The following is a 25,625-nucleotide window of genomic DNA, read 5'->3' on the forward strand; positions in this document are numbered from 1 at the left end:
GAGAGGGAAGTGTGGGAGGTAAAGAGAGGGGCAGGGAGGACAGGAAGAGGAAAAAACAAAACGAACGAACAAATGATATAAAAATAAACGAATAAGAAGCTTTGGGAAAGTCGAAAGAAAATATTTTCGTCGATCGAAGTCGATCCCCTTACGTACGTTTTTTCGTACAACGAATACATTCATTATTCGTCATACGATAGCGAGTCAATAAATTAATAGCGCACGGCTAGAAGCTTCGGTCCTTTATCCTTCGTGGCTTTGTCGCGTTACCAGAATCCGCCGCTTTCTGTAATTGCACGAACCGGTAAAATAGTTTACCCCTGTAGACCGCCCCTTCGTTCTCTACCATCCTTTTCTTCTCTCTCTCTCTCTCTCTCTCTCTCTCTCTCTCTCTCGCGTAGCGACCACTTAAAATCGAGTTACGTGGAACGCCGATCGAAGATAGCAACGATTGTGTTCCGGTCTCTCTTCTTCCTTCTCTCTTCCTCTTTCGCAATCGTTAATACCAGCAACACCAGCACCACTACCCCCACCAGTATCCTCACCAACACCATCACCATCAACAGTACCACTGGCTACTACCCCATCATCCCCGGCAACCACCGACAGGTCGCACACTCTCAGCCTTACCTGCTCGTTTAATGCGGCCAATGAAATTCCAATGACGTAATTGCCGCGGTAATTAGATAATTGTGTACTCGACTTTACGATCGACTCGCTGCTGAATTCGTAACGAAATAACGGCCTAATAAAAGACTGCCGCTATGTTAGTTACAGCGGTGTGTACGTACATACAAAGCTTTTAAATGCTTTAACATTCCTCCTCCTCGTTGTTTCGTATTTATATATGTTACGTACGTGGATGTACGTGGATGCGCGTGGTACGTGCACGTCTATGTATTTACGCGAAGAGAATCATCGTCGACGCACATTTGATTTGCAGATTCACTGTGATGGAGAGGAATCTGAAGATTTAATGCGTTCTACGTAAACGTACGATGCACTTTTAACGAGTCGCGAATACGTAAAGCATTAAAAAAATAAATGAATAAAAAAGAAAAGATTGGTCGTCATCGTTACAAAAAGAGAAAATAAACGAAACAAAATGACAAAAAGATATCGATTTCCCTTTGATCTTATTTTATACGAAAGGTTCAGCGAAACGGGAAAAAGAAAAGAAAAGAAAAGAAAAGAAAAGAAACAGAATCGATCGATTTCTTTTCGAAACAGCATCCAGAGGAAGATAATTAAGCGAGAAATAATTAAATATCGCGGCTGGTTTTTCTTTTTTTCTTTTTTCTTTTATTATTATTATTATTATTATTATTATTATTATTATTATTATCCTTTTCTTATTTTTTAAATCGAACGGAACGTTATTAAAGTCGCATACACCTCCCGCGAGAATGGCCTTTGACGGTAATAACTAACCAACGGCTATTCCCTCGGCTCCATTTTTTCCCCCTCTTGCTTTTTTTTTTTTCTTTTCTTCCTTCCTTTTCCTCTTTTTAATTCTATTCTTGAAACTTAGTCGACACGACACGACGGCACGTGTATCTATATACAACACGCTTTCAGTAGCACGCACACGAAGGTACCATTCTCTCTCTATCTCTTTCTGTTTCCCTCGTCTCGCCTCGCATAACACACCGGACACGTAACACACCCTTTTCGCGCAACGCTCGTGTGCCCTTTTATCCGAAGGCGCTTTAATTAACGTTAATGAGACGAGCACGAAGGCGTTGCGGAGGAACGGCTTGGGGAATACATTTAGGTATACGGAAAAATCGAGAAAGTTGTGCAAGGAAATGTCTATCTCTCTTTTTTTATGCAAATATATATATATATATATACACACACATAGGTATATATATTTCTCTTCTTTCTCTAATACTCTTACAAGCTCGGAATAAGAAAAATTGAAGCAGCGCGAAGAATATTCCGACAAGAGAGGAAAACGAGTTTGGAAGTGCGCTTGGAAAAATCGACGCGTTCGTCCGTCGAAATTTCGTGTGGCTTCGACAAAAATAGAGGAATGGGATGGATACATCACACGTCGTGTTCTTTCCTATAGGTTTTACCACTTTTTCACAATTTATTTCTCTCTCTCTCTCTCTCTCTCTCTTTTCCTCTCACGTCTCGGTAGTTATTCCGAGATCTTGTAAACGTTTTACTTTCTCTTTCTCTTTCTCTCCCTCCCTTTTCCATTCTGTTTAATAGAACTTGTCTTTAAGAGTAAGAATGCTTTCAATTTTTTTTTCTTTTTTACTCTCTTACTCCTTTTAGCTTCATTTAAATACTTAGTAGAAGGAATCCAAGAAAGGGAAGAACATTTAGTAAAATATGCTAAACGCGAAGAAACAGAAATAGAAAATAGAGAAAGAGAGGGATAAAGATACAGACAGAGATACAAAGACATAGAGAGAGAGAGAGAGAGAGAGAGAGAGAGAGAGAGAGAGAACAGGACTATGGTAAATGAGATAAAAATGTTACCGATACCTTCCTACGAGATCCGCATTCGAATCGTTTTTCCGAGAGCAGCAGGCAACTACTAGGAAATAAAGCTCGCTCGGTTTCCCTTCTACCAAGAACATCTATCACGGATATATTCTTTATCGAGACCGCCTAGCTCGTCGTGGTATCGAGTTCGAACACAATACGATTTGGCGACGGTCCTTCCGGCAGGGACGAGACATATTTTAACGATAAAATATCATGCTATCCACATATTATATTATTTATGAGAATGAATATTCTGGGATCGGCATTAATCGTTATAATCAAATATTTCTCTTATCGATTTTCCCATTTACAATTACTACGATCGCATCGTTCGGAAGGATCAACGATCGAGATTTACGATCGACTGTACGGAATTGAATAAGGAAGAAATATACAAAATAATAAAAGACGGATGCGAATATTTAAAATTTCTCTTACGAGTGAAAATACTTTTCTGTAGTATATCCACGTATGGCCTTGCATATTCACGTTGAATAATGTCGATCGTTAGAGAGATACGTAAAATCAATAGGAAAAGCATAAATTCGATACAGACCATTCGTCCGCCTGTAGCATCTCTCCTACTCTCTCTCTCTCTCTCTCTCTCTCTTTCTCTCTCTATGTGTATATATATATCATACATATATACATACACATACATACATTCACGCATCCTCTCGTCCCAGTGACCCAACAACCGACAGACGGGAATGCCGTGCGGAATCGAACGAACGTAATAAAAACATTTTGACTCTCGTTTTGCCGCACGAGAAACAGTATAAAACCGCTCTCGAAAACGTCCACGATTTTTCGCGCTACTCTCGTTGTTCTATTTTTTCTACTGCATGCGAGATAACGCATACGAAGGTTGATCGTTAATGAATTTAGAGAATGAATGTTCTCGTTTATATTAAAAAAAAATATATATATATGATCGTACAAGCACGTATTGCCCTTTTTGTTTCTTTCTTCTCGTCTAAAAGTTCTCGTAAGTCTACGAACGTTCTATTGATTCTTCTATTGATTCTTTCAAAAACGGATTTTAAATCCGTTCGAGCAATAAGTTACTTTGTTCTTTTTTTCATAAACATTGATGCATTTCCAAAGAAGAAGGCGAGAGAGAACGAAACAATGCATTTCTTCGAAATTAATTGGTACTCTTGTAAGAAAAGAAAAAAAAATAGAAAAGAAAAAAAAAAAAAATTGGCACTTATAGGAACGCATCGATTCGTAGGCGTACGCACGCGCGTTCTTGTGTTCTATGCGATGGTCATGTACGGTGGAACGATGATTGACCTCTTGCGGCGTACCGTAATCGAATCTCTCGTAATCTTCCCTGCGGCCGTTGATCGCGATCGATGGTTTTGTACCGGTCGTTTTCTACGTGCTCGTTCTCCTCTTTCACGTTGTCGTCCTCGTTCTCTCGTTGACGGCCGAGGCTTATCTCTATTTCTCTCGCTCATTCTTCGTGCAAAATGTAGTTGAAGTAATTAACGTGTCTACGCGTAAAGTCGACGAGATATATAACGCGATAACAAATTTTCTTGATCGCTCCTTCGACTAGTCCCGTTTTATTGTCATCTCTATGACGTTATTTAATAAATTAAAATAAAGTTATATTTTCCTATTACGCGAATTATCACGATAATATAATTGTATTAGCTTTCATTTAAATAATTCAAGTTGTTAAATCGCACGTAGAGAAAAGCGAGCTGTTGTTACGTTCATACGTATATATAAAAAGACAAAAGAAATGAAATAAAAAGGAAAACACACGGAAAAACGCATCCATTCGATATCTTTATTTATCGCAGGTGCGACGATTTAAAAGAAGTTATTCGTCTGTCAAAGCAAATAGACATTCTAGACTATTCGCAACAATTTTTAATTAAGAATTTTTATTCGCAACTCAGGTTGCCTCCCTATATAACCATTTTGTACTCTTTACCGTTCCTTTTTATTTCACTTGCATACATGGTTTATGCCCTAAAAAAATTCTCTCTCTCTCTCGTTCTCTCTCTCTCTCTCGCTCTCTCTCTCTCTCTCTCTCTCTCTCTCTCTCTCTCTCTCTCATAGAAAGAGAGAAAGAGAGAGAGATGATATTTTCTCTTGTTTGTGGACACGCCGTTGACTCGTTCTCTTTTTTCTTCGTCCACCACGCGTTGACCCAGGACGATTGTATTTTTTTTTCTTTTCTTTTTTCTTTCTGTTTTTTTTTCTTTCTTTTTCTTTTTCCTCTTTTTTTTTTTTTTTTTTTTTTTTTTTAATTCTCTTTGTGTGTCGAGAAATCACAGGAACGCGCTCGCACGCTCCCTTTGGGGTGGATTATTGTATTTGTAAATAATAGTAGATATTGTTTGCTCACTCGGGACCGTAACAGCGAAGGGTGGTCCGCACCTCGGCAAATCGTATTAACTTTCCTCTCCTTTTTTCCTTTCTTTCCTTGTTTGCCGTGCGTTCGTCAATTTTCTTGAGATAACGCAATTTTTCGAGTTATTAGCCAGTAATACTAATAATAATAATAAGAAGAAGAAAAAATAATAATAATAACAACAACAACAACGACGACGATGACGACGACGACGAAAAAACATTTATCGCGTTAATTTTTCTCTTGCGAATATTTATATAGATAGAAAAATATCGAGACGATCGATAATCGATAAACAATCGATGTAATTTCGTTGGAGATATACGCCTTCGTTGGCACTTGCGTATATCGTGGAAACACAATGGATACTCGCGGACAAAGGAAAACGATGAAAGAGAATAGAGATAATAATCGTTGTAAGGGAAATAACGTGAAATAAACAGGGACTATCATCCATCGCAATTAACTTCTCCTTCTCGTAAGAGGGGAGATTCTCGTACCACGAGGCGAAGTCGTATCGCAGGTACGAAAATAAAAGGCAAGAAGACGATTTACGCGTGGCATTCTGCACGCGACGTCCAGTCAAGAAGGGGACGACAGCCAGAGTCAGAGGCAAAAGCAGAAAGAAAGAGAGAGAGAAAGGGGGGGCAAGGGGCAGAGACAGTCGGTCTACCGAACAGCCGGGTGGGTATCCCTCGAATCATCGACAGGTGCCGTGTACATAACTCGCCGTTTGGATATATCTGGCATATGTCCTTTCTCGAACGTGGAATAAAGAAAATGAGGCTTGACGGCTGTCGTCTCTTCGTCTAAAAGAATCTCGATCGAACGCATATTTATTTTTAGAATGAAAAAAGAGGAAAGGGATCGTCATCTCCTTTCTTTCTTATATATAATATACATTTTCTTTCTGTGTGTGTGTGTGTGTATTTATATATCTATATATCTATATATAGATACATCATTATTTTAATATATCAATTTGTCGTGTTATAATCCAATAATCAAATCGTTGATTTAATTGAAAGATTAAATTAATTCTCTTCATTGATTCAATGATTTTACATATTAACCTTTAAAAACTAATTAACTTTGTGTATATATATATATATATATATATATATATATATATATCTTTCTCTCGCTTTCATTTAGGTCCTATCAATTCTTCTTCGTTACACCTCGACTAATTCTTTACGAAACACGATCGGCAATCGTCTCTCTTGCACGAAAAACGATGCGCCAGCAAAAAGTTCTTTCTCATCGTCGCAAGATCGACGAGGTCCGTTTCTCTGTGGAAAAACGTTGGATAGGGGTAGAAAAGAAAAAGTAGTGGAAAAGACAAACGAAAACGAAACGTGGCACGACAAAGCGATCGACTCGCTCGATCACCTCGGGATACCTTGGGATACCTTGGGAGACCTCCTGAGAGACGAGTCTCGGGGACAAGCGCGCTTGTTCGGCAAAAAAGCGCGTGACTCCAGGTGCGTCTCGTCTTTCTCGCTAACGATCTTATTTCCCTTTTTTTTCCTTCCTTCTCTTTTTTCCCTTCTTCTTCTTCTTCTTCATCTTCTGTTTTTTCTCTCTTCTCTTATCTCCGTCCTCTCTACGGACGTTGCACGCAATTACACGTAGGATATCTTAGTTGGAGGGTAAACGGAAGAAAAAGCATTCTTGATCCATTTCCACTCTTCTACATTTCTTCCCCTATTTCTCTCTCTCTCTCTCTCTCTCTCTCTCTCTCTCTCTCTCTCTCTCTCTTACTTTCGCTTTTACTCTCTTCTTCTGCTTTTCTTCGTTTTCCTGAAGCACTCGACCGCACAAACACCCTTCATTCATTCCTTCCTTCCTTCCTTCCTTCCTTCCTTCCTTCCTTCCTTCCTACCTATCTACCTTCTTTCCTTCCTACCTTCCATCCTCAAACAACCACCCATCATATTTTCTTTCTTCTCACTCCTCATTTTCTATATCTCCCATCGAGGATCCCTTTTTGCGACGACGAGTGGGTATCCTGAAAAAAAGCGTGCCTCGCAACGACGACGACAACGAGGACTACGACGATGACACTACGAGGAGGAAAGGACTGAAGGAGGAGAAGCGAAAAATAAAAAAGGAAGGAAGGAAGGAAGGAAGGAAGGAAGGAGGAAAGAAAGGATGGTGGGGTTTACGCTTATAAGGGTGACGTCTGCTTTCATCCCTTGGCCGTGCATTCGTATTTATCGGGGTATAAACAGAGACGTACATCGACCCTCCATTTTACGAACTCGTGAGCCTCCCTACTTTTCCCTACTCTTCCTCGAATGTCGAACATTAACGTCGGATGCAGCTGGAATGAGGAACGAGGCTGAGGGGTTGTTCGTGGTGATAGCAAAGAGAAAGAGAGAGAGAGAGAGGTGTGCCGTTTTGCAGGTTTGTGAGACTCGAGTAGGTGTATCGGTAATGATACGTAGCTCGTGTATAGCTTGCGCGTGTGCACTCACAAAAGAGAGAGAGAGAGAGAGAGAAAGAGAAAGAGAGAAAGGAGAGTTAAAGAGGAGGCAAAAACGCGCGAAAGGGATGGATGATAGTGATACTGAAGGGTCGAGAGAAAGAGAAAGAGTGATAGAGAAAGAGAAGAACGTATTCGCGAGAAGCGCGATTCTTTTCAGTCGAATTGTGTCGGGCGAGAGGCGCTAGCGACCGAGTGATAAATCGTCTAATTATCGGCTTTTCCTCGGCCATATTGTGCTCGTCGCTGATGTACAGGGAATGCACTTATTGTCGAGCAGCGGCTCACCTCTCTCTCTGCTCCTCTACTTCTCTCTCTCTCTCTCTCTCTCTCTCTCTCAGCGTCCTCCCCTCTACCCTCTTCTCCTACTCCCACCATCAACCCCCTGTGTATCCTCCCATACCAACTCGATTTCTCGTCCTACCTTTTTTCCTCGCTCGTTCTTCGAGCGTATAACTATCCTGACGTTGCTGCTCTCAGCCATCTTTTCCTGGCCTCGTCGAGGCCAGTAACAACGCGATCGTTGCTACCGTAATCTTTGTCTTCGAATTAATTGCTTTTAACGGGATGAGAATACCGGAGAAGGATGATCGGTTCGTTCTAACTTGACGCGATATATCATTTTGCTGATCTTTTTCTTCTTCTTGCTGATCTTTGTCTGTCTGTCGCTCTCTCTTTCTCTCTCTCTCTCTCTCTCTCTCTCTCCATCTTTCTTGATCCTTTGTCGTCGTCTTTGTTGTCGTCGTCGTCGCTTAAGAATGTCCTTTCGTATTCATCGAATGAAAAATACTTGTTTTCGTAGCGTTTAGACACATTGCCCTTCAGCTGGCAATCTAGACGAGACGTATTACACACAACAAACACTCCAACATATTGCGCGTTTACTCGTTGTTATTGCCGAGTGAAAAACAAAAAGGAAATAAGAAGGAAAAACAGTTCAAGGACTTTGAAACGTTCGGTCAATCATTCACCTAGCTCGAAACCGAGTTAGATTTATATCGTCAGTCGTTCGAAGAGGAGCAGCATAGATTTTCGCACGAGGAGAAGTTCTCTCTTCTCTTATCTTCTCTGTTTTTACTATAAACGCGTGTCGCCGAATACAACGAATTAATAACAGGCAGAAATAGTCGGCAGAGACATCGTAATAATTAATTTACTGACTAACTCGGATGAAATTATCGCCGGAACGTATTCACGGTAGGTGCTTAAAGACTATTAATATCCGTTATTGGCGATAATCATTTACTGTCTATGAAGAGTATCATTGCATCTCTCTCTTTCTCTCTCTTCCTCTGCCCTTACCGTTATATTCATTACGCTTTCATTAAGCTGTCACCGGCACACACAGCCATTTTATATCGAGTTTAGAGCGATATTTAATCCATCTGTCCGTCTGTCCGTTGGACGGACAACGCTCGAAAACAAAATCAAATAGAATGACGAAAAGTATTTAATAAATAAACCGGCTCGTGCGATAACGCAACGAATATCTATGTATGGTGTGTATATATGTAAATTTACCTATCATCTATCTGTATATATGTGTATATACACACACACACACACACACACACACACACACACACACACACACATATGCACGTATGTACATCGGAATACTTCATTAGATCGATAGAATGAGAGAGACTGAGATAGACAGATCATCTCTTGCATTAAAAAGAGAGACAGAGAGAGGGAGAAAGAGCAAGCTAGCATACGTCTATACGTACGTACGTGCGTAGGGTGCGTAACGAAGAGGGAGAGTAAGTACTGGATCTAATGCGAGCGTAATGGCGATAACGACGCTGGCTTTCCAACGTTGAGTTTCGTTAATGCTATCGGTAGCTGTTTACACGCACCGAAGCGCCATTCTTGGCGATTAATACACGTGCATGCGTGTACGCTCGTCGTTAAATACGATGACTGGTCTCTCTCGACTATCCCTCTCTCTCTCTCTCTCTCTCTCTCTCTCTCTCTCTCTCTCCCTCTATTGTATTTCCCTCATCATCAATATTAACTAATATAGGTAGGTGCGTACTTACGTATATGTGTTTTGTGTTTTTATATGTGTATGTATATATCAGACATGTAATCACACTAAGGAAACTCACACGTTACGCGACACAGATAAGAAAGACGTCGACGAACCTCCAGTCGTTTTCCTTGATTCGTCATCAAGATTGTTCCTTCTTCTCTCTTCCTCCGTCTCTACGCTCTCCGAAGATAATGATGTGGTATACTAATGAACAAAAAGCAAACGAATTTTTATCTTTATTAATTTCTTCTCTCTCTCTCTCTCTCTCTCTCTCTCTCTCTCTCTCTCTCTCTCTCTCTCTCTCTCTCTCTCTTTCTTTTCTTATTAATAAAGTTTTCATCGTTAGATAATAAAAAAAGTACTATATATTATATATATATATGTATAAATAAATATAAATATATATACATAAAATATATGAATATAAATATATATATAAAAGTGTCCAATCGAAAAAAGTTTTAAAACGCGTATCGTTTTTATTATTTTATTTTTTTTTCTTTTAAATCGAAACACACGACTCTTATCGTTTAAAAGTGTAAGAAGTGAAAGAAGAGATAGAGAAGTAATAAGGAAAAAGAGATAGATAGAGATAGAGCAAGGGAAAGGTAATAGGAACAGAACAAAATTTCCCTTCTCACGTTACTCTTTCGATTCACGTTGGGCGTTCAATATCGTCGCACATACTCGATTGCACGGTGAATAATAAAATCGACGCGTGGAATCGACACCAACCTGTCTCTATCTCTATCTCTCTCTCTCTCTCCCTCTCTCTTTCTCTGTGTATTTTTCTATATTTACGTATATACATATAATCTGTGCAATTTTCGTGCAAAACAGCTTTTTCGTCCTATCATTCCTGTCATTTTCTTCGTTTTCTCTTTTTTCTGTTTTTCCGAGTTTTTATTTTTATTTTTATTTTTTTTTACTTTTTTTTAACTCAATAGCCACTAAAAAAAAAAAAACAGCTCGTCGTTCATAACTCTCGTTAACAACATCGAGAAATTATGTACATATATAGATAGTACCTATGTATATATATATATATATATATCTCCAAACGATCGTCTGCGAAACTCGAACACGAGGACCATTATTCGCTATATTGGAGCCCAGGATTATCAATCATTGATCGTCCTTGAATATCGCGCAACAATGATCATCGTGATTACCGGGCAACATCAAAGGACTTTCGCGTTAACCATGCGATTCTAAGCACGATTATCATCTAAATCGATCGAGAATATGAGAAAATCGTCAAAATCTAATCTTTCTTTAAAATATTCATGAAATTTGATAGTTTGATCGTATTTATTATAATAAAGTGTGTTTCGGGAAAAAAAAAGGAAAAATTTTACTCTACGTCAAACGTTCCCTCCCTCTCCCTCTCTCTCTCTCTCTCTCTCTCTCTCTCTCTCTCTCTCTCTGACTATCTCTTTCTTTTACGATTGGATACATCGTCGAGCGAGCGAAAGAAATCAAAAGTCAATGGTTGTGCGCGTGTTATTCGTACGGAAAATACCTTTCCCTTAGAACGAAGCGTGACAGCATTTGGAGGTAGGAACGAACGGCCCTGCGTAATAATAGCCACCCCTTGGCTCGATATATGTTGTTTAATCCGATTGATCGAACGCTAAAGCGCGTTATTATCGCCTTACAATTTCCAAGTAGGACCATTCGGCCAGCAACGAGGCATAGAGAAAACGTGTATTCGTGCGTATATATATATATATATAGACATATATATCTACATCACATATATATATTATATATGCGTGTGCGTACATACATACATACATACATATGTACACATAGATATATATACATAGAGATACGTATACGTACATATGCCCGAATGAATGCGTTTCAGCAACCTTTGCACCCCGTAGCGCCTCGTGTGTGGAAGTTTGACAGGACGCTGGCGGGGTAACAATGCGCGCGCGCGTGCACGCTCGTGTCCGACGATGCAGTCGAGACTTCAGAAGTCAAGCGGCTATACGTGGCCTCCCGCCGTTGTGATCAGCTCCTCGGTGTCTATGATCGTTCTATGATCGTCATTTTTAATTCGGTTTATAACGTCTACAATGTGTGAATGTGCGGTAATTATAAGTATCTCTTTCGATATTATGCACGGTGAACATAGAAGAAAAAAGATCGACACCGACGAGAAGCCGATCGATTATTATCGCGATATAATGATCGACGATAAGGTGTGAATTGTTTTTTCCTTTCTTTTTCTTTTTCTTTTTTCTGTTCTTTTGCCGATCCATTTCCTTCTTGATATTCTTTCTATACGTAATGTTATTTTTAAATAAGTGGAACATACCGTTTTGAATTCTCGCTAAACACACTTTATATCGTGTGTATGTGTGTGTGCGTATATATGGTACTTAAATCGTATGAAAGTGCCCCCATAAAAATAATCTAAAGAATGCTTGAACTTTCCACGAAAACGATATTTGCATCGATGTATGTACGCGTTGGTAGCGTGTCAAGACAGAGAGTTGGCGGTGGTGGTACGCCAAGGGGTGGGTTTAATTCATGGAAGCATTGAATACGACTTTAATGCTAAACGTATATGTTATGTATATCCGTGTGTGTGTACGCGCGTGTGTATTTGTGTACACACATACGTATACTCTCTCTAGGATAATTTATATACGGCAACCCCGAAGAGATTATCGCGTACTTTACGATGTTACCGAAAGCCGTTCCTTCTTGCTGTTTTTTATATTTTCTTGCCTTTTCAATTTTCGAGATTACGTAATATCACGTTTGTTTTAGATTTACATGCATGCGAAAAGACTTTATCGTGTCATGGCAATTTATTATTAAACGCATAGGTACACGCAACACGTTAGGGATAAAACGTGCCGTACGATGAAATTATTTTTCTCTATTACGTAATAATTCTTATAAACGTTAAAAAATTAAACGAGCTGTTGGCATTACTAACAGCTAATAAAAATGATTGTGGGACAAAAGGAAACAACCAAGTTAAAGTTTATCTTTCGTTTTATTGTTTAGATCGAGCGACCAGTGGTAAAACGAGGTCTGCATACGTGGCTCGGACAAGCATGCACCAAGGTAAATATCGATTCTAGTTAATATACGATCCAAAGCTCTGGGAACGTCGCTCTAGACACGTCGTACTAGCAGTCTACGTGGCTTTCGTCTTCGCGAACAGAGAAAACACCTTGGACTCTTCTCTCTAGAGTCTAACGGCACAGCGGTTTTTACCAAATTCTGACCCAAATCCTTCTGGAGTCGCATACGATCGATAGTCATCGCACACAATCGCGTTGGACTCCATTTCGTAGAGAGCGTTTATCTATTAAAACTCCCATTAACAAACGTTTCGCGAAACCGTTGATTATTGTTTCCAACGTTTCGACAATAGTTTTTCGTTGAACGTTCTCCTCCTTCGTCTCTCCCTCCCGTCGTCCCACCGATCGTCCAAGAGATAATTCAACGCTTCGTTTTCGGGGTAGCTTCGTCGATTCGCGTACGGCGAATCTAACGAGATCGATCAATTTTTCATTCTTCCTTGAAATATTCACGGTACACGGACAGCGATCTCTCTAAACACAACTACGGATAAGATATTAATCGAAACTGATGTACCTATATCGTTACTGTCGATCAACTTTTTCGACAATCAATTTTTCTTTTCCTTTTTTTCATTCTCTCTCTCTCTCTCTCCTTTTTTCTCTTTTTTTTTTCTCTTTTCCTTCTCTTTCCTCAATATTCCTGGAGGAGGGGAGATTTGAAACTCAATCATGTCGCACTTTCACGCGAGTTCAATGGCATAAAAGAGTTCTGAAGCGAGCCAATATGGTCGATGACAATCGCAAAATTTTCAGTCTGCACATCCACCGACCTCTCCATCAACCCCCTCTCTACTTCTCCCTCCCCCCCCCTCTCTCTCTCTCCTCATCCCCTATTGTCGTCCGTTCACGATCGGCAGCGTTGAAGTATAATCCATGACGCGCTCGCCGCGTAATCTGATTATATGCGCGATAGCTTGTAATTAGTTGTATTTGAGCTCGCGAATCGTGACCAAAATATCTTGTATACCTTCGATATTTAATCGCGTTCGATAAAGCATTCATGAGAGAGATAGAATAATCAAAATATAATGATATAGGCTAGAGAGAGAGAGAGAGAGAGAGAGAGAGAGAGAGAGAGAGAGAGATAATAAAAGAAATATTAATCGGTGAATTAATCGCGGTTTAGGATTTCGTTTGTTTAGTCAAAGCGACGAAGAACATCATCCTCTAGATTGCCGGAATACTTGATGCTTCGCGTAATAATTTCTCGGAGAATTTCTTCACCGGTAATACAGCTATGAAATCTCACGGAAACTTGTAACACGGATCGGCACGCGGAAGTTTCTTCGTTATAATCGAACCTCGTGATTCACGAGCACTTCCTTATATATAGATGCATATGTATTTTATATATACATATATATATGTACGCATATATATATATATATGTCTGTGTGTGTATAAATATGTATATAAATATGTACGCGAATTATATCTATATTATTATAGCCGAATTATTTCGAATTATATAGATATTTTCGGAGTAAGATTATTACCTTCGTTCGTATAATTTTTAAATATAAATCATATAATAATTTTAACGAGAGATAGAATCGTATCACTGACGTTTCGTCTATATAAACATATATATATATATATTGTAGTTGAAATTTGTCGGTGCCAACGCAAATCGTAGCGAGTAAACACGGCGGATATCTTGAGAAAAAACAAATAGGAATATCCGTATGTGAAATCAGAGGAGGAGGAGGAGAAAGAGAAAGATAGAAAGATTGTTCGAAGTGGGGAAATTGAGGGGAAAGGTTGTCTCGGAAAACCGACATCTTCTCTCTCCTTCTCTCTACACACACATACACACACACACAAACATATATATTTCCTTCTCTCTACGCAACTTCGAAGATATCTAGTTGTTTATTTCAGAAACGGCGTCTATACGACGAGAAGAGCGTTCGCTCGCGTATGGGAAATCCTAAAAGGGGGTGAAAACGAATATGGAAACGTATAAGGCAAACCTTTGAGATAGATAAGAAAATACTCAAAGGATATATATACATCTCTCTCTCTCTCTTTCTCTCGAACCACTTTGAGCAAACGACGCGATAAACACTTTACTTTCTACAACTTTCTTGTTTTTCTTTCTTTTTCCTTTCTTTTCCTTTTCTTTTTTTTTTTTTTGAAACCTTTAAAATAATATCGTAGATATCTACTTTATCGAACCATTCGCAATGAACATTTCTAAAAGAATTGTTTACAAGCTACTTTAACGTATCATAAATTATTTATTTCGAACGAATGCACACGAAATGATTCGGCAACGAGGGACATTTCTTGGTAATCATGTTAATCGTCAAACTATTGTTCCAACGTTGCAAATTTTCTGTCATCTCTAACTTCTCTTTCCTCTTTCCCTCTCTCTCTCTCTCTCTCTCTCTCTCTCTCTCTCTCTCTCTCTCTCTCTCTCTCTTCTCTTCTCTTCTCTCCTCTCCGCTCTTAAAAACTATCTCCACCTACCGAATACGCTCGTCCTCGAGGAACACTCGCTTCCGTGCAACGCGACGTTACTCGAGGATAATCCCGTTGTTTTGCATTATCCTTCCCTCTTTCCACTTCCACCCATCCTTTCCATTATCTCAATGAGAGTCCGGTGCATTTCGCCTAGCGATAAGACTCACCTCTTCTCCCTCCACTGTCTCTTCCTCTCTCCCTCTCTCTCTCTCTCTCTCTCTCTCTCTCGTTCTTTCGCTATCTATTCCCTTTTCTCTTTTTTTTTTCTTTCTTTCTCTTTCTCTCGTAGAAAGGGCCGCGTTCGACCGAGGCTTAACGAAAAATTGCTTTTCCGTTGAATTACCTACAGTATCGTGATTCATGCGCGAGAACATAGAGAACGTGAAGAGAAAGATAGAGAGAGAAAGAGAGAGAGAATAAGAGAGAGAGAGAGAGAGAGAGAGAGAGAGAGAGAGAGAGAGAGATAGGAAAATGGAAGAGAGAAGAGAGCGAACGTAAACGGATCTTATCTCGGTCGATGAAGCACGCCGTTCGATATTCCGATATATACACACGCCCTCTGGGCGAGAGTCTAACATAATAGAATTCCTCGTTATATAAATTTCGGTGCACATTTTTCTGCCATCCATCGATCTATCTTTCTCTCTTTCTTTTCCACGAATTTTCGAGTTTCTCTTTCATCTCCTATCCGCTCGTACATTTGACTCTCTCTATCTCTATCTATCTATCTATCTATCTATCTCTTTTTCTCTCTTAAATTCGTGCGCTACGACGTATCGTTTTGCTCCCCTTCCTCTCTCTTTCTTTCTCACTCTCTCTCCCTCTTTCTGTATATATATCTATCTCTCTCTCTCTCTCTCTCTCTCTCCTTGTTTCTCTCGGCACTTTGCTCGGCGAAACGTTCGACGATTCTTCAAACGCACGCACGGTAATGGAATTCGCGGCGCAACGGCGCTCGTTTCTCAAACGATTTTATCCTCCCCAGCGTGTAAAGGGAACAACGGACGCCAGAAGACGACACAAAGTGTATCTCTCTCTATCTATCTCTCTTTCTCTCGCTCGCTCGTGGTCGATAAAAAGAGATTCGCTTCGTCGATTAACTTCCGTTTTTCTCAGCGTTTTCTCCTTCTTCTTCTTCTTCTTCTTCTTCTTCTCATCCTTTTCCTTCCTTTTCGTCTCTTAGTTGCTCGTGCGGAACGACCGCGTGGCTTGTATGTATCATCTCTCTCTCTCTCTCTCTCTCTCTCTCTCTCTCTCTCTCTCTCTCTCTCTCTCTCTCTCTCTCTCTCTCTCTATTTCTTTCCTCCTTTCTTTTCCGCTACTTCACTCGGCACCCCCACGTGCCCTTTCTTCCTTGAAAAAGAACAGAACTACACTTCGCGCGCTCTTGGCGTGGATCTTTCATCTCGAGACATTTCTTTCTCCTTCTCTCTCTCTCTCTCTCTCTCTCTCTCTCTCTCTCGGGCTCTCGCTCCTTCTCTCTAACCTTTCTTTCCTCTATTCTTTCAGTCCGCTTCAGGAGTCGGAGGACGTATTTTTGTTTGCATTTAATTTGCGCTAGGGTATCAGGTACGCACCGCCCGGGAAAAATGTTTACCGAGGATTTTTCTTGCAAAGTAGCGGGCTACCCTTCGCGATTTCGAGACCAACTTCCTGGAAGGAGACTCTTCTACGTATGTACATTCTACGTACGAGTGTTCCCCCTCTATTTTCTTCTTTTTACCTTTCTCTTCCTCTTCTTCATCCTCTTTATCTTTTTCGTTTATCGTCTTCTTCCGTCTGTCCGGCAAAGATTCCGACGAATTTTAAATTTCCCTTCGCAAACCCGAACCCTCTTGATTACGATCTTACGAAGATCTGACAAATTCGGTTGAGAATCAGTTATAAAAAAAAAAAAAAAAAAAAGAAAGAGAAAAATGGGATGGTTTGTAAAAAAAGAAAAAGGAAAAAAAATACGATCGAAAGCATAGATAAATCGGATCGATTTATTCCGCGCGATAGAATCCATAGGAACCTTTTTACGTGGGGATCGAGGAACAAATACGATTGACCTTCGTCGGTCAATATACAAACGAACGTATTTATTGGAATAACTCACGCACGAAACTTTAATGGTCGCTTTGCAGCATCCCTTTTTCTCGGAGGGCCTGTTGGTCGATATCATCTCTCCCATGGAATTGGTCAAACGTTGTTAAAGATAAGAAAAAAAGGAACGATATAAATCGACGTAGTAAATTGTAAAATAATGCTCGAACCATAAGTCACTTTGGAGAGCTTCATTTTCCAAGGAGTTATCGGAGCGTCTGTTGATTCGACAAACGTTTGCCGTTGGTGGGCGACACGTAGTGTACCGTGCTGTAATCTCCTTGTAGCAGTATAGTAGTAGTAATAGTAGTAGTAACAGTAATAGTAGTAGTAGCAGCAATGGTGGCGATAGTGTACCATACAACATCGAGTCCCTCCTACTCTTTCTCGATTCACACTGTTTTCTTATACACTTCGTCCTCTCTCTTTCTCTCTTTTACACACACTCTCTTGCTCTCTCTCTCTCTCTCTCTCCCTCTCTTTCTCTTTTAGTGTATACGAGAGGAAAACATTTGCTCTCACTTTCGAAACGTTCACGCGTGCTCCGTACGAATTTCTCTCGCCGAAACGATTAGCCTTTGACGTCTGAACATCGTCTAGAAACTTCAAAAATGTCAACGACCTTGTTCTATCGTTTCGACGCTGCTAACACACGCGTCAACGATTTCACAATCGAAAATAGAAACTAGTCGAATGTAAATGATATTGTAGAATGCTAATTTTTATTAACATCGCGACACACAAAAAAAGAAAGAGAAAGGAAACCAATAAACGAGATGGACGAAGAAAAAAAGTGATTGTGAAAGGAGTACTATACTCATTCGTCATAACTTATTCGTTCTTAAATAATTAAACGTATATATTTATATATATCTCCTTTTATTATTAACGAACCACATTATTTTCTCGTTGAGTCGTCTCCAAATTTTGCTGTTTAAATGATGAATTATATTATTTATCCTTACGGATCTCGAATTATCGACGTCATTGAAACATCGTCGTAAAAAAAAAAAAGAAAGAAAGAAATCGACGAAAAAATAAAAAAAGAAGAAGTCATGTAAGATATAGGACTAGTTTATACTTGAAAAAGGACATATAATAGAATCTCTTCATTGTCGTGCGTGTTTCGGTTTCTCGAAAATAAAAAAAAAATAAAGAGAGAAGAGAGAAAGAAAAATGATGGCGACGATGAAAGACGATCGCGTGTAACGGCAACGTTTCTTCGCGAACCTTACTTCGAAACAATTCGCGTGTCGCTCGTGCTTATATCGTGATTATCGTTCCGTAACGATCGTATAAAAGAAAGAGTCCAAGGAGTCCCGATGGATATTGCCGAGAGGATCGAAAACGAAAGATGCAAGAACGAGTAGACGGATAAATTGGCCTCGTGAAATTATTTCACAGAGAGAAAGAGACAGAGAGAGAGAGAGAGAGAGAGAGAGAGAGAGAGAGAGAGAGAGAAAGAGAAAAAGAGAGAGAGTAAATGAAAGGAGGAAAAACAATTATGAAAAAGAAAAAAAAAGAGGAAGAAAAAAAAATTTTTTTTACGAATTTATCACCGCGTATAAACGTAGCAGACTGAATAAATTTAATATCGTGGCTGAAGTTAAAAAAAAAAAAAAAAAAAAAAAAGAAAATTGGTAAAAGAATTCATTTATATCAGATTCTCCAAAAGTATTTGTAGATTATTCAAAAAAATATATATATGTATGTATGTATGTATGTATAATGCCCTTTAGAGAAAGTACAAATAAAAAAAAAAAAAAAAAAAAAAAAAGAAAAGAAGCAAAGTTTGTTCGATCACCCTTTTTCGTAGAACGTTTATAGACGATTACCAATCGACGATAAAATTGTAATCGTTAGATTTACGATAATTGCCAATAAATCAAAAGTTACGCGAGAATATCTTCGGAAATGATCGTCGTGCGACTGGATCGAACGTTTACCCATTTATCTGTCCGACGGCTTATGATCATAAATGTCAATCAATGTAGATCAGATTTCAGACTATAGCCTGACGGACGAACGACGTAGAATAATTTACGGTAAATCGCGTCCGTCGATCTTCCCAAAATTATTGTCTTATTTCGTAAACGCAAATCTTCGTCGTTGTTTCCGAACCGATTGCGAATCAATAGGAGTAAAAGAGGTGAAAGAGAAAGAGAAAGAGATAAATAGGTAGATCGATAGAGAGATAGATAGAGAGATAGATAGAGAGATAGACGGATAGATAGATAGAAAGAGAGAGAGAGAGAGAAAAAGAGAGAGAAAGAGAAAGAGAAAGAGAAATAGAGAGGGAAATGAACGTCACGTTCGGTCGATTCTCGAACCGAGGGACGTATGTACGTTAATTGTCAGTAAATCGAACCGTATGAACGTTGGGACATTCTCACAATCACTAGCATCCATCCTAGCTATCTTGATCGTCCCTTTCTCATTTATCCCGTTATTATCGTTCAATAGAAGAAGAACGATGGATAGTCGATCGTCGGATCGATTTCATCCGTCGCTCCTGTCGGAAATCCTCGATGACGTACACATTGATAACGTTAATCACGCGAAACCACAAGTTATCGTTACGCGCTTCGAAGAAAAAAAAAGAAATAATAATAATAATAATAATAAACATGAATCAAATTGCAACAATTAACGAAAGACGAAGAATTTTAATTTTTCTCGATATTGAAAAAAAAAAATACAGAGAGAAAAAAATAAAAAAAAAAATAAAAAGGAATTCGATACGAACAAGAAGAGCAATCCTTTTTGAATAATTTCTACGGGCTCCTGTCTCGTTATTTTTTTTAAGTAAGTAGATCCAAATTTAGAATCATTGGGGAGTTTCTCGTCGCTCCTCGCATATTTTGTGGATGGAAAAATCCAATTTTCAGCACGGTCGGTTACGAGCAACGTGGCCCGTTCGTTATCGCCTCTCCGTTAAGCGTCGAACACTGCGTTTAATCTCCGATCTACGATTATATATGGCATGAGTTACCCACGAGTTATACAATATTGGATCGACCGAAATTCGAACGAGAGAGAGCAGGTGGTCTCTATGGATCTTGGAATTGATTTTGTTTCTTTTTCTTTCATAGACAACGAGGAAGTGAAAAAAAGAGAGAGAGAGAGAGAGAGAGAACGAGAAAAAAAATTAAGGGGTAGATGGGGAGGAAAAGGGCAGCGGAGAAACGCAGTTACGTTCTTATCAGATTTCGAATTCTTTTAATAAACTATCGTAAATTTGATCGATTGTAAAAAATCAAAATTCGTTCTCGATGGAATAAACGATAAATTTCTCGAAAGTTAAATAACATAAGTAAGCCTTTTCTCGTTTCGTTCCGTAAGATATCGAAGATTATTATCGTTCGTATTCGATTGGCAAAGATTAAGAACGGAGTTAGTCGGTCGGAAGAAAACACAGGAACGTTATTCGAACTGCCAAGTATCGCGTTAGAAAGAGAATCGTTTGGTGGAAACGTTTCTCGGTTCGTTCGTAATACGTACACGTTCGCGAGTAGTAGATACGCACGTACACACGTACGAGCTAACGCGTTTCCCACCCGTTATATACTGGCTGCTTCATTGGTCCAGTCGTACGAGATAAACACGAGGTACGCGTAGAGAAACATAAAATTTTTAAACCGCTCCCACGTTTTCTCTCGCTGACCTCTAGGAGTCCTTTGTTTCTGTCCTTATCATACAATTTCTCTCCCCTCCCCCCCCTCTCTCTCTCTCCTTTTCTCTCTTCGCCAGTTGTTCGTCAAGCTGCCAAGCGGTAATAGCCGGTCGTACCGAATCGCCGGGACTCCCGATGGGCGTTTTAAAGAGAAGAAATATTAATCCAAGTTATTAGTTAGACACACGTAACGATGAGACACGGCTGTTTCCAACTGGTCGCTGAACCAACTTCCACGGAGTTCAAGTTGGGAATGTACCGTGATGATGCGTTGTGGGAAGAGACATTCCATGCGTATAAGATAGATAGAGAGAAAGAGAGAGAGAGAGAGAGAGAGAATGGAAGAGACCGGTGAACGAGCAAGCTAACTAGAGAGAGAGAGAGAGAGAGAGAGAGAGAGAGAGAGAGAGAGAGAAGAAGAGAGAGAACAAGAACGGGAGACGAAACATACGCGAAATGAGAGGAAAAAGAAAAGAGTATAAAAAGAGAGAGAGAGAGGAATAGCTCCGAAAGTACGATGGGAAAGAGAGAAAAAGAGAGAGAGAGAGAGAGAGAGAGAGTAAACGAGTAGCCCAACTATGATAAATGCTCGACACACATCATGCTCGCGACGCACGTCCTTCAAAATGGCTACAATGCCGGCTCGTACCTATTATGCTAAAATGCAATCTCCTGATAAGCACTGGCGCGCATTGCGGACCGCTTAATCTCACCTATCTGCCGAGAGAGTGAGATAGAAAGAGATAGAGAGAACGACCGTGAGAGGATGGTCGAGAGGGAGGGGACGAGCTAGGGAACGAATAGGAGGGAAACAAAATGGGAACGAGACTGCTTTGGGTGGGTGATTCGGGATAAAGAGCTGGGATCGGTGGTTGTGTGGCTGATGGAGGAGGACGAGGAGGAGGAGGAGGAGGAGGAGGAGGTATAGCAGCCAGAGACAGACGGAAAAGAGAGAAAGAGAAAGAGAAAGAACGAGAGAGGGAGACAGCGCGATGTTCGGGGGTAGAGGGTTCGGTAGATAGGAGAAGAAATAAATTCTCCGATCGATAAAAGCGTCCGGTTAAACGTCAAAGGGGTCTCTTCGTGCGGGAAGTACTTTCGATATTTGACAAAAAAAAAAAGCAATCGCATACACAAATACATGTATGTATATAACATATATATATATGTGTGTGTATGTATGTATATATAGACAATATACAGACAAACATATAGCGACCGTAGGATACGCTTTTATTTCACGAAACACGTTCGTGCCATCGTCGATACTCCTTTACCACCCCTTTTAAAACATCCATCGAACACTATACTACCCCTAACATCAATACCTACGTTGTACCTTTGAAACTAACCAATAATTCGTTCATCGTCAATGTTTTATTTTTGTTTTGTTTTTTTTTCTGTTTTTTCTTTTTTTTTTTTTTTTTATGTATACAGAACTAAATCGAGATAAAGACAGTAGAGAGAGTCTTTAGAAAATTCCCAAATTTTCTATCGCCCTTTGTCCTCTTACATTTTATTCCGCACACACACATATATATATATATATATTTCTATCTCTTTCAGTCGGTTTTACTCGTGCGAAACGAAAAACCCGTAGGTTTTCGCGTAGGTACCGTACGGCCGGCCGGAAGTGACGCAGTTGACGCACCGAGTACAAAGAGATCTCGCCGCTCCTGTTTTTGCGGTCGAATCGTCGCTTACGAGAGAAGCTTGTGCTTTTTCAGCCACGAAAAAGAGCTTACAAAAAGAGAAGGAAAAATTATTCGAGGAGGGGTAGAAGTGGGTGGGGTGAGAAAGAGAAGAGAAGAGAAGAGGGGGAGGGGGAGGGGACAGGAAGAGAGAAACGAGACGGCCCTGATGCTTTTCGACCTCGACTACTACTGCCCTACGGCGCGGTGCCCGGAGAAAAGAGCGTTTGAAATTGTTCCGATCGCGCGCTTTTGCTACCACCACCTCGTTCGTGTCCTTTTACGGAGGGCCGAAAGGGCGGAGGTGGAGGAATTAGAGAAAAAAAAAAAAAGAAAGAGAAAGAGAAAGGGAAAACAAACGAACGAACGAACGAACGAACGAACGAACGAACGAACAGCGAACGAACAAACAAATATAAAAAAAAAAAAGAGGAAAAGAAAAGGAATATGAAAAAGGGATATAGCACTACCGTTGATCATTGTCGAGTGTCAGTTTTTCTGTCGACTTTCTGCTGCTTCTACCCAACTCTCTCGCATGTTTATTTGTATGGATTCTGGTTCGATGCAAGTTTCCAACATCGAAGGGAAGAATTTCAAACGGTAAAGTATACGAAAATGGTAACTTACACACTCGCGTATATACGCACGTATACGTACGTACGTGCATACGAAGAAAAGGTAAGAACGAAGGAATATAACAGAAGACGGTATGGTATTCGGTGTATAAACAAAAATGAAAAGAATAGAATGTCTCGTAGGAACGTTAGGGAACTACTGATCGGAGAGAGTTTTACGCTGAAATGCACAATATTCTCGTCGTTTTCGCTCGTGCTCGTGGAAGAAGGAAGAAGAGAAAAAAAAAAAGAAAAAAAAAAGAAAAGAAAGGAAAAAAGAAAAAAAATGGAAGAAAGAGAACTGCTTAACGGGAAAGAGCGTAAACGGAATCGACGCGATTTGTAAGAGGTAAGAAGAAGAAGAAAAAAGAAGAAAAAAAAAAAGAAAAAAAAGAAAGAAAGAAAATAGTATCTACCCAGCTACCTACTCGTAAGAGGAGATAGGTATCTTGACAATTTTTCGGTGGATGCCGCTGGACATTGCGATTCGATCGAATCTTCCTATCTACGTTAAAGATCGTTCTTTCTTTATCTTTGTCCTCGTTCAGTTTTCTTCCTTCGCCAATGTACCAAAATAGGAAAAGCTTCCTCTCTCTCTCTCTCTCTCTCTTTTTCTCTCTCTCTCACTCTCGTTTTCGCCCTTGGAACCAAACTATGATTGGCACGTCTTAGTCAGCCGATTAAAGGAAGAGTACCTACCTATTTCCGTCGAACTCGCGGCAACGAAATCGTTCGCCGTTTAGTTCTCTTCGTAGAGAGAACATTCGGAAAGTTTAGATACCTCTCCGAGATCCTCTTCCAGGCGAACGAATAAGCAGGTATTAAGGGCTTAGACCACAGATCGAATTCGAACTACCTACGTAGCTTTCGTTGCTATCTCTCTCTCTCTCTCTCTCTCTCTCTCTCTCTCTCTCTCTCTTTCTCTCTCGCTCGCTCGCTCCTTCTCCTTTTTCTCGTATTCTCCTACGGAGCAAAGACGGTAGATCCAGCAGCCGAGAAACGAGAATGTGCGGGATCGTCGTGGCGCCGAGAGAGGGTAAGAAGGGAAGACGGGAAGACTCTTTAGGGGGTGGGTTAAGTATTGAGAATTGTCCGAGTGCTCGAGTGGTTTCGCAGCCGAAAGACGAAGGAGAACGAGCGAGCTTAATGGAGGATCATCGTCCAAATTCGTGCGAGTTCTGCGTCACCAAAGTCGCGAATCTCGATCAACGGGAAGCGTGAAGATTGAAAATTAATCGATCGAAAGTAACTCCTAATCGATTATTCCGAATCGTATCGAGCTGGGAGAGTCGTGTTAAAAGCGGAAATTAAAATACGTCGATGTGCGACACGGAGAGAGAGAGAGAGAGAGAGAGAGAGAGAGAGAGAGAGAAGGGGGGAGGGGAGAGATAGAACGCGAGATATCTCTCTCTTCCTCTCTTTCTCTCGAGGGAGAGAGTGAAATATGTTTCGCGTTCTAATAATTTTGCTTTAGCTCGCCGGATTACGATTAATTAGATTCGAATTTAACCGACCAAAATGGCGACCGTTTTGTCGACGCTTCGTTGTATTTTGCCGGTTCGATGGCGACGCTTTACGAACGATTAAGTTCGTAGGAAGCGGAACGAAAAGCGTAACCGTTGATAAAATCCACACCCCTTTATTCCACACCCCTTATATTCTCTCTCTCTTTCTCTCTCTCTCTCTCTCTCTCTCTCTCTATCTTTCTACACATTTCTCGCACACCTTTATCGTTTTAATATTTTAATATTCGACGAGTGACTGTTTTCGACGGCAGGAGACGGGAATACTTGATCGTAACGAACATTACGTTTGTTCTAACGATCGTAAAGCTAGGTTCGTTAAAGTAAAGATGAAATTCGAATCGGTCGGAAAACTCGGTCGGTAGTTTCGGAAATCTGTGCTGTCAAGCCGGCTAATCCGAGTCGCGTTAAGACGAACGAGGTTGTAGAAATTTCTGAGGAAGAGGAGACGCCGCTTAATTTCGTGGAATTTCAGCCGATGCAAGCAAGGGTCCCTTTCTCGCTTCCGGATAGATTAAATCTCGTGTCTCCTCGGTGTCGGACGGTCTAAAGCTGGGCTTAGATTTCTCGACGTGCTTCTCTATCTTTCTCTATCTCTCTCTCTCTCTTTCTCTCTCTCTCTCTCTCTCTGTCTATCTATCTCTATCTCTCCTTCGCTAGTCCGGCACTTTCGTATCCGTCCCGTTTCTTGCCTACCTTTGAATACATAAAGGATATATGTGCTACTGTCAACGAGATTGCAGCGTTAAATCAGAGACCGACCTTTAATTTTCTTGCTCATCGACCAGAAGAGATCATCCTCGTCATCGGCGTTGATGCGTACGAGAGAGAGTACGATGCTTCTCGATGCGATCCAGATGCGCTTCGAGCGATGCTTACGAACGAGAGAGAGAGAGAGAGAGAGAGAGAGAGAGAGAGAGAGAGAGAGAGAGAGAGAGAAAGCGTGCGTGTCGGTGGCGCAGCTGCTAACAATTTCGTACGCATTTTCGGTCTCTTATGCGTCAAGGAAAACCGAACTGTAACGCTCGGTCGACGACGCAGCTGCCACATTTTCTCCGGTAATGCGC

The 25,625-nt window shown here is 40.4% G+C and overlaps 1 protein-coding gene across 2 annotated transcripts in view; it reads left to right on the forward strand.

The window, feature by feature from the left end:
* LOC122632516 (insulin-like growth factor-binding protein complex acid labile subunit) overlaps positions 1-25,625 on the forward strand; it is a 244,176-nt gene that overhangs the window by 154,312 nt on the left and 64,239 nt on the right. For both annotated transcript variants that reach the window (XM_043819381.1, XM_043819382.1), the window contains exon 3: positions 12,424-12,483. In XM_043819381.1, the coding sequence (XP_043675316.1) occupies positions 12,424-12,483 (60 nt within the window). The remainder of the gene's footprint in view (positions 1-12,423; positions 12,484-25,625) is intronic.

Source organism: Vespula pensylvanica, chromosome 10 (genome assembly GCF_014466175.1).
Source record: "Vespula pensylvanica isolate Volc-1 chromosome 10, ASM1446617v1, whole genome shotgun sequence".
Taxonomy (NCBI): domain Eukaryota; kingdom Metazoa; phylum Arthropoda; class Insecta; order Hymenoptera; family Vespidae; genus Vespula; species Vespula pensylvanica.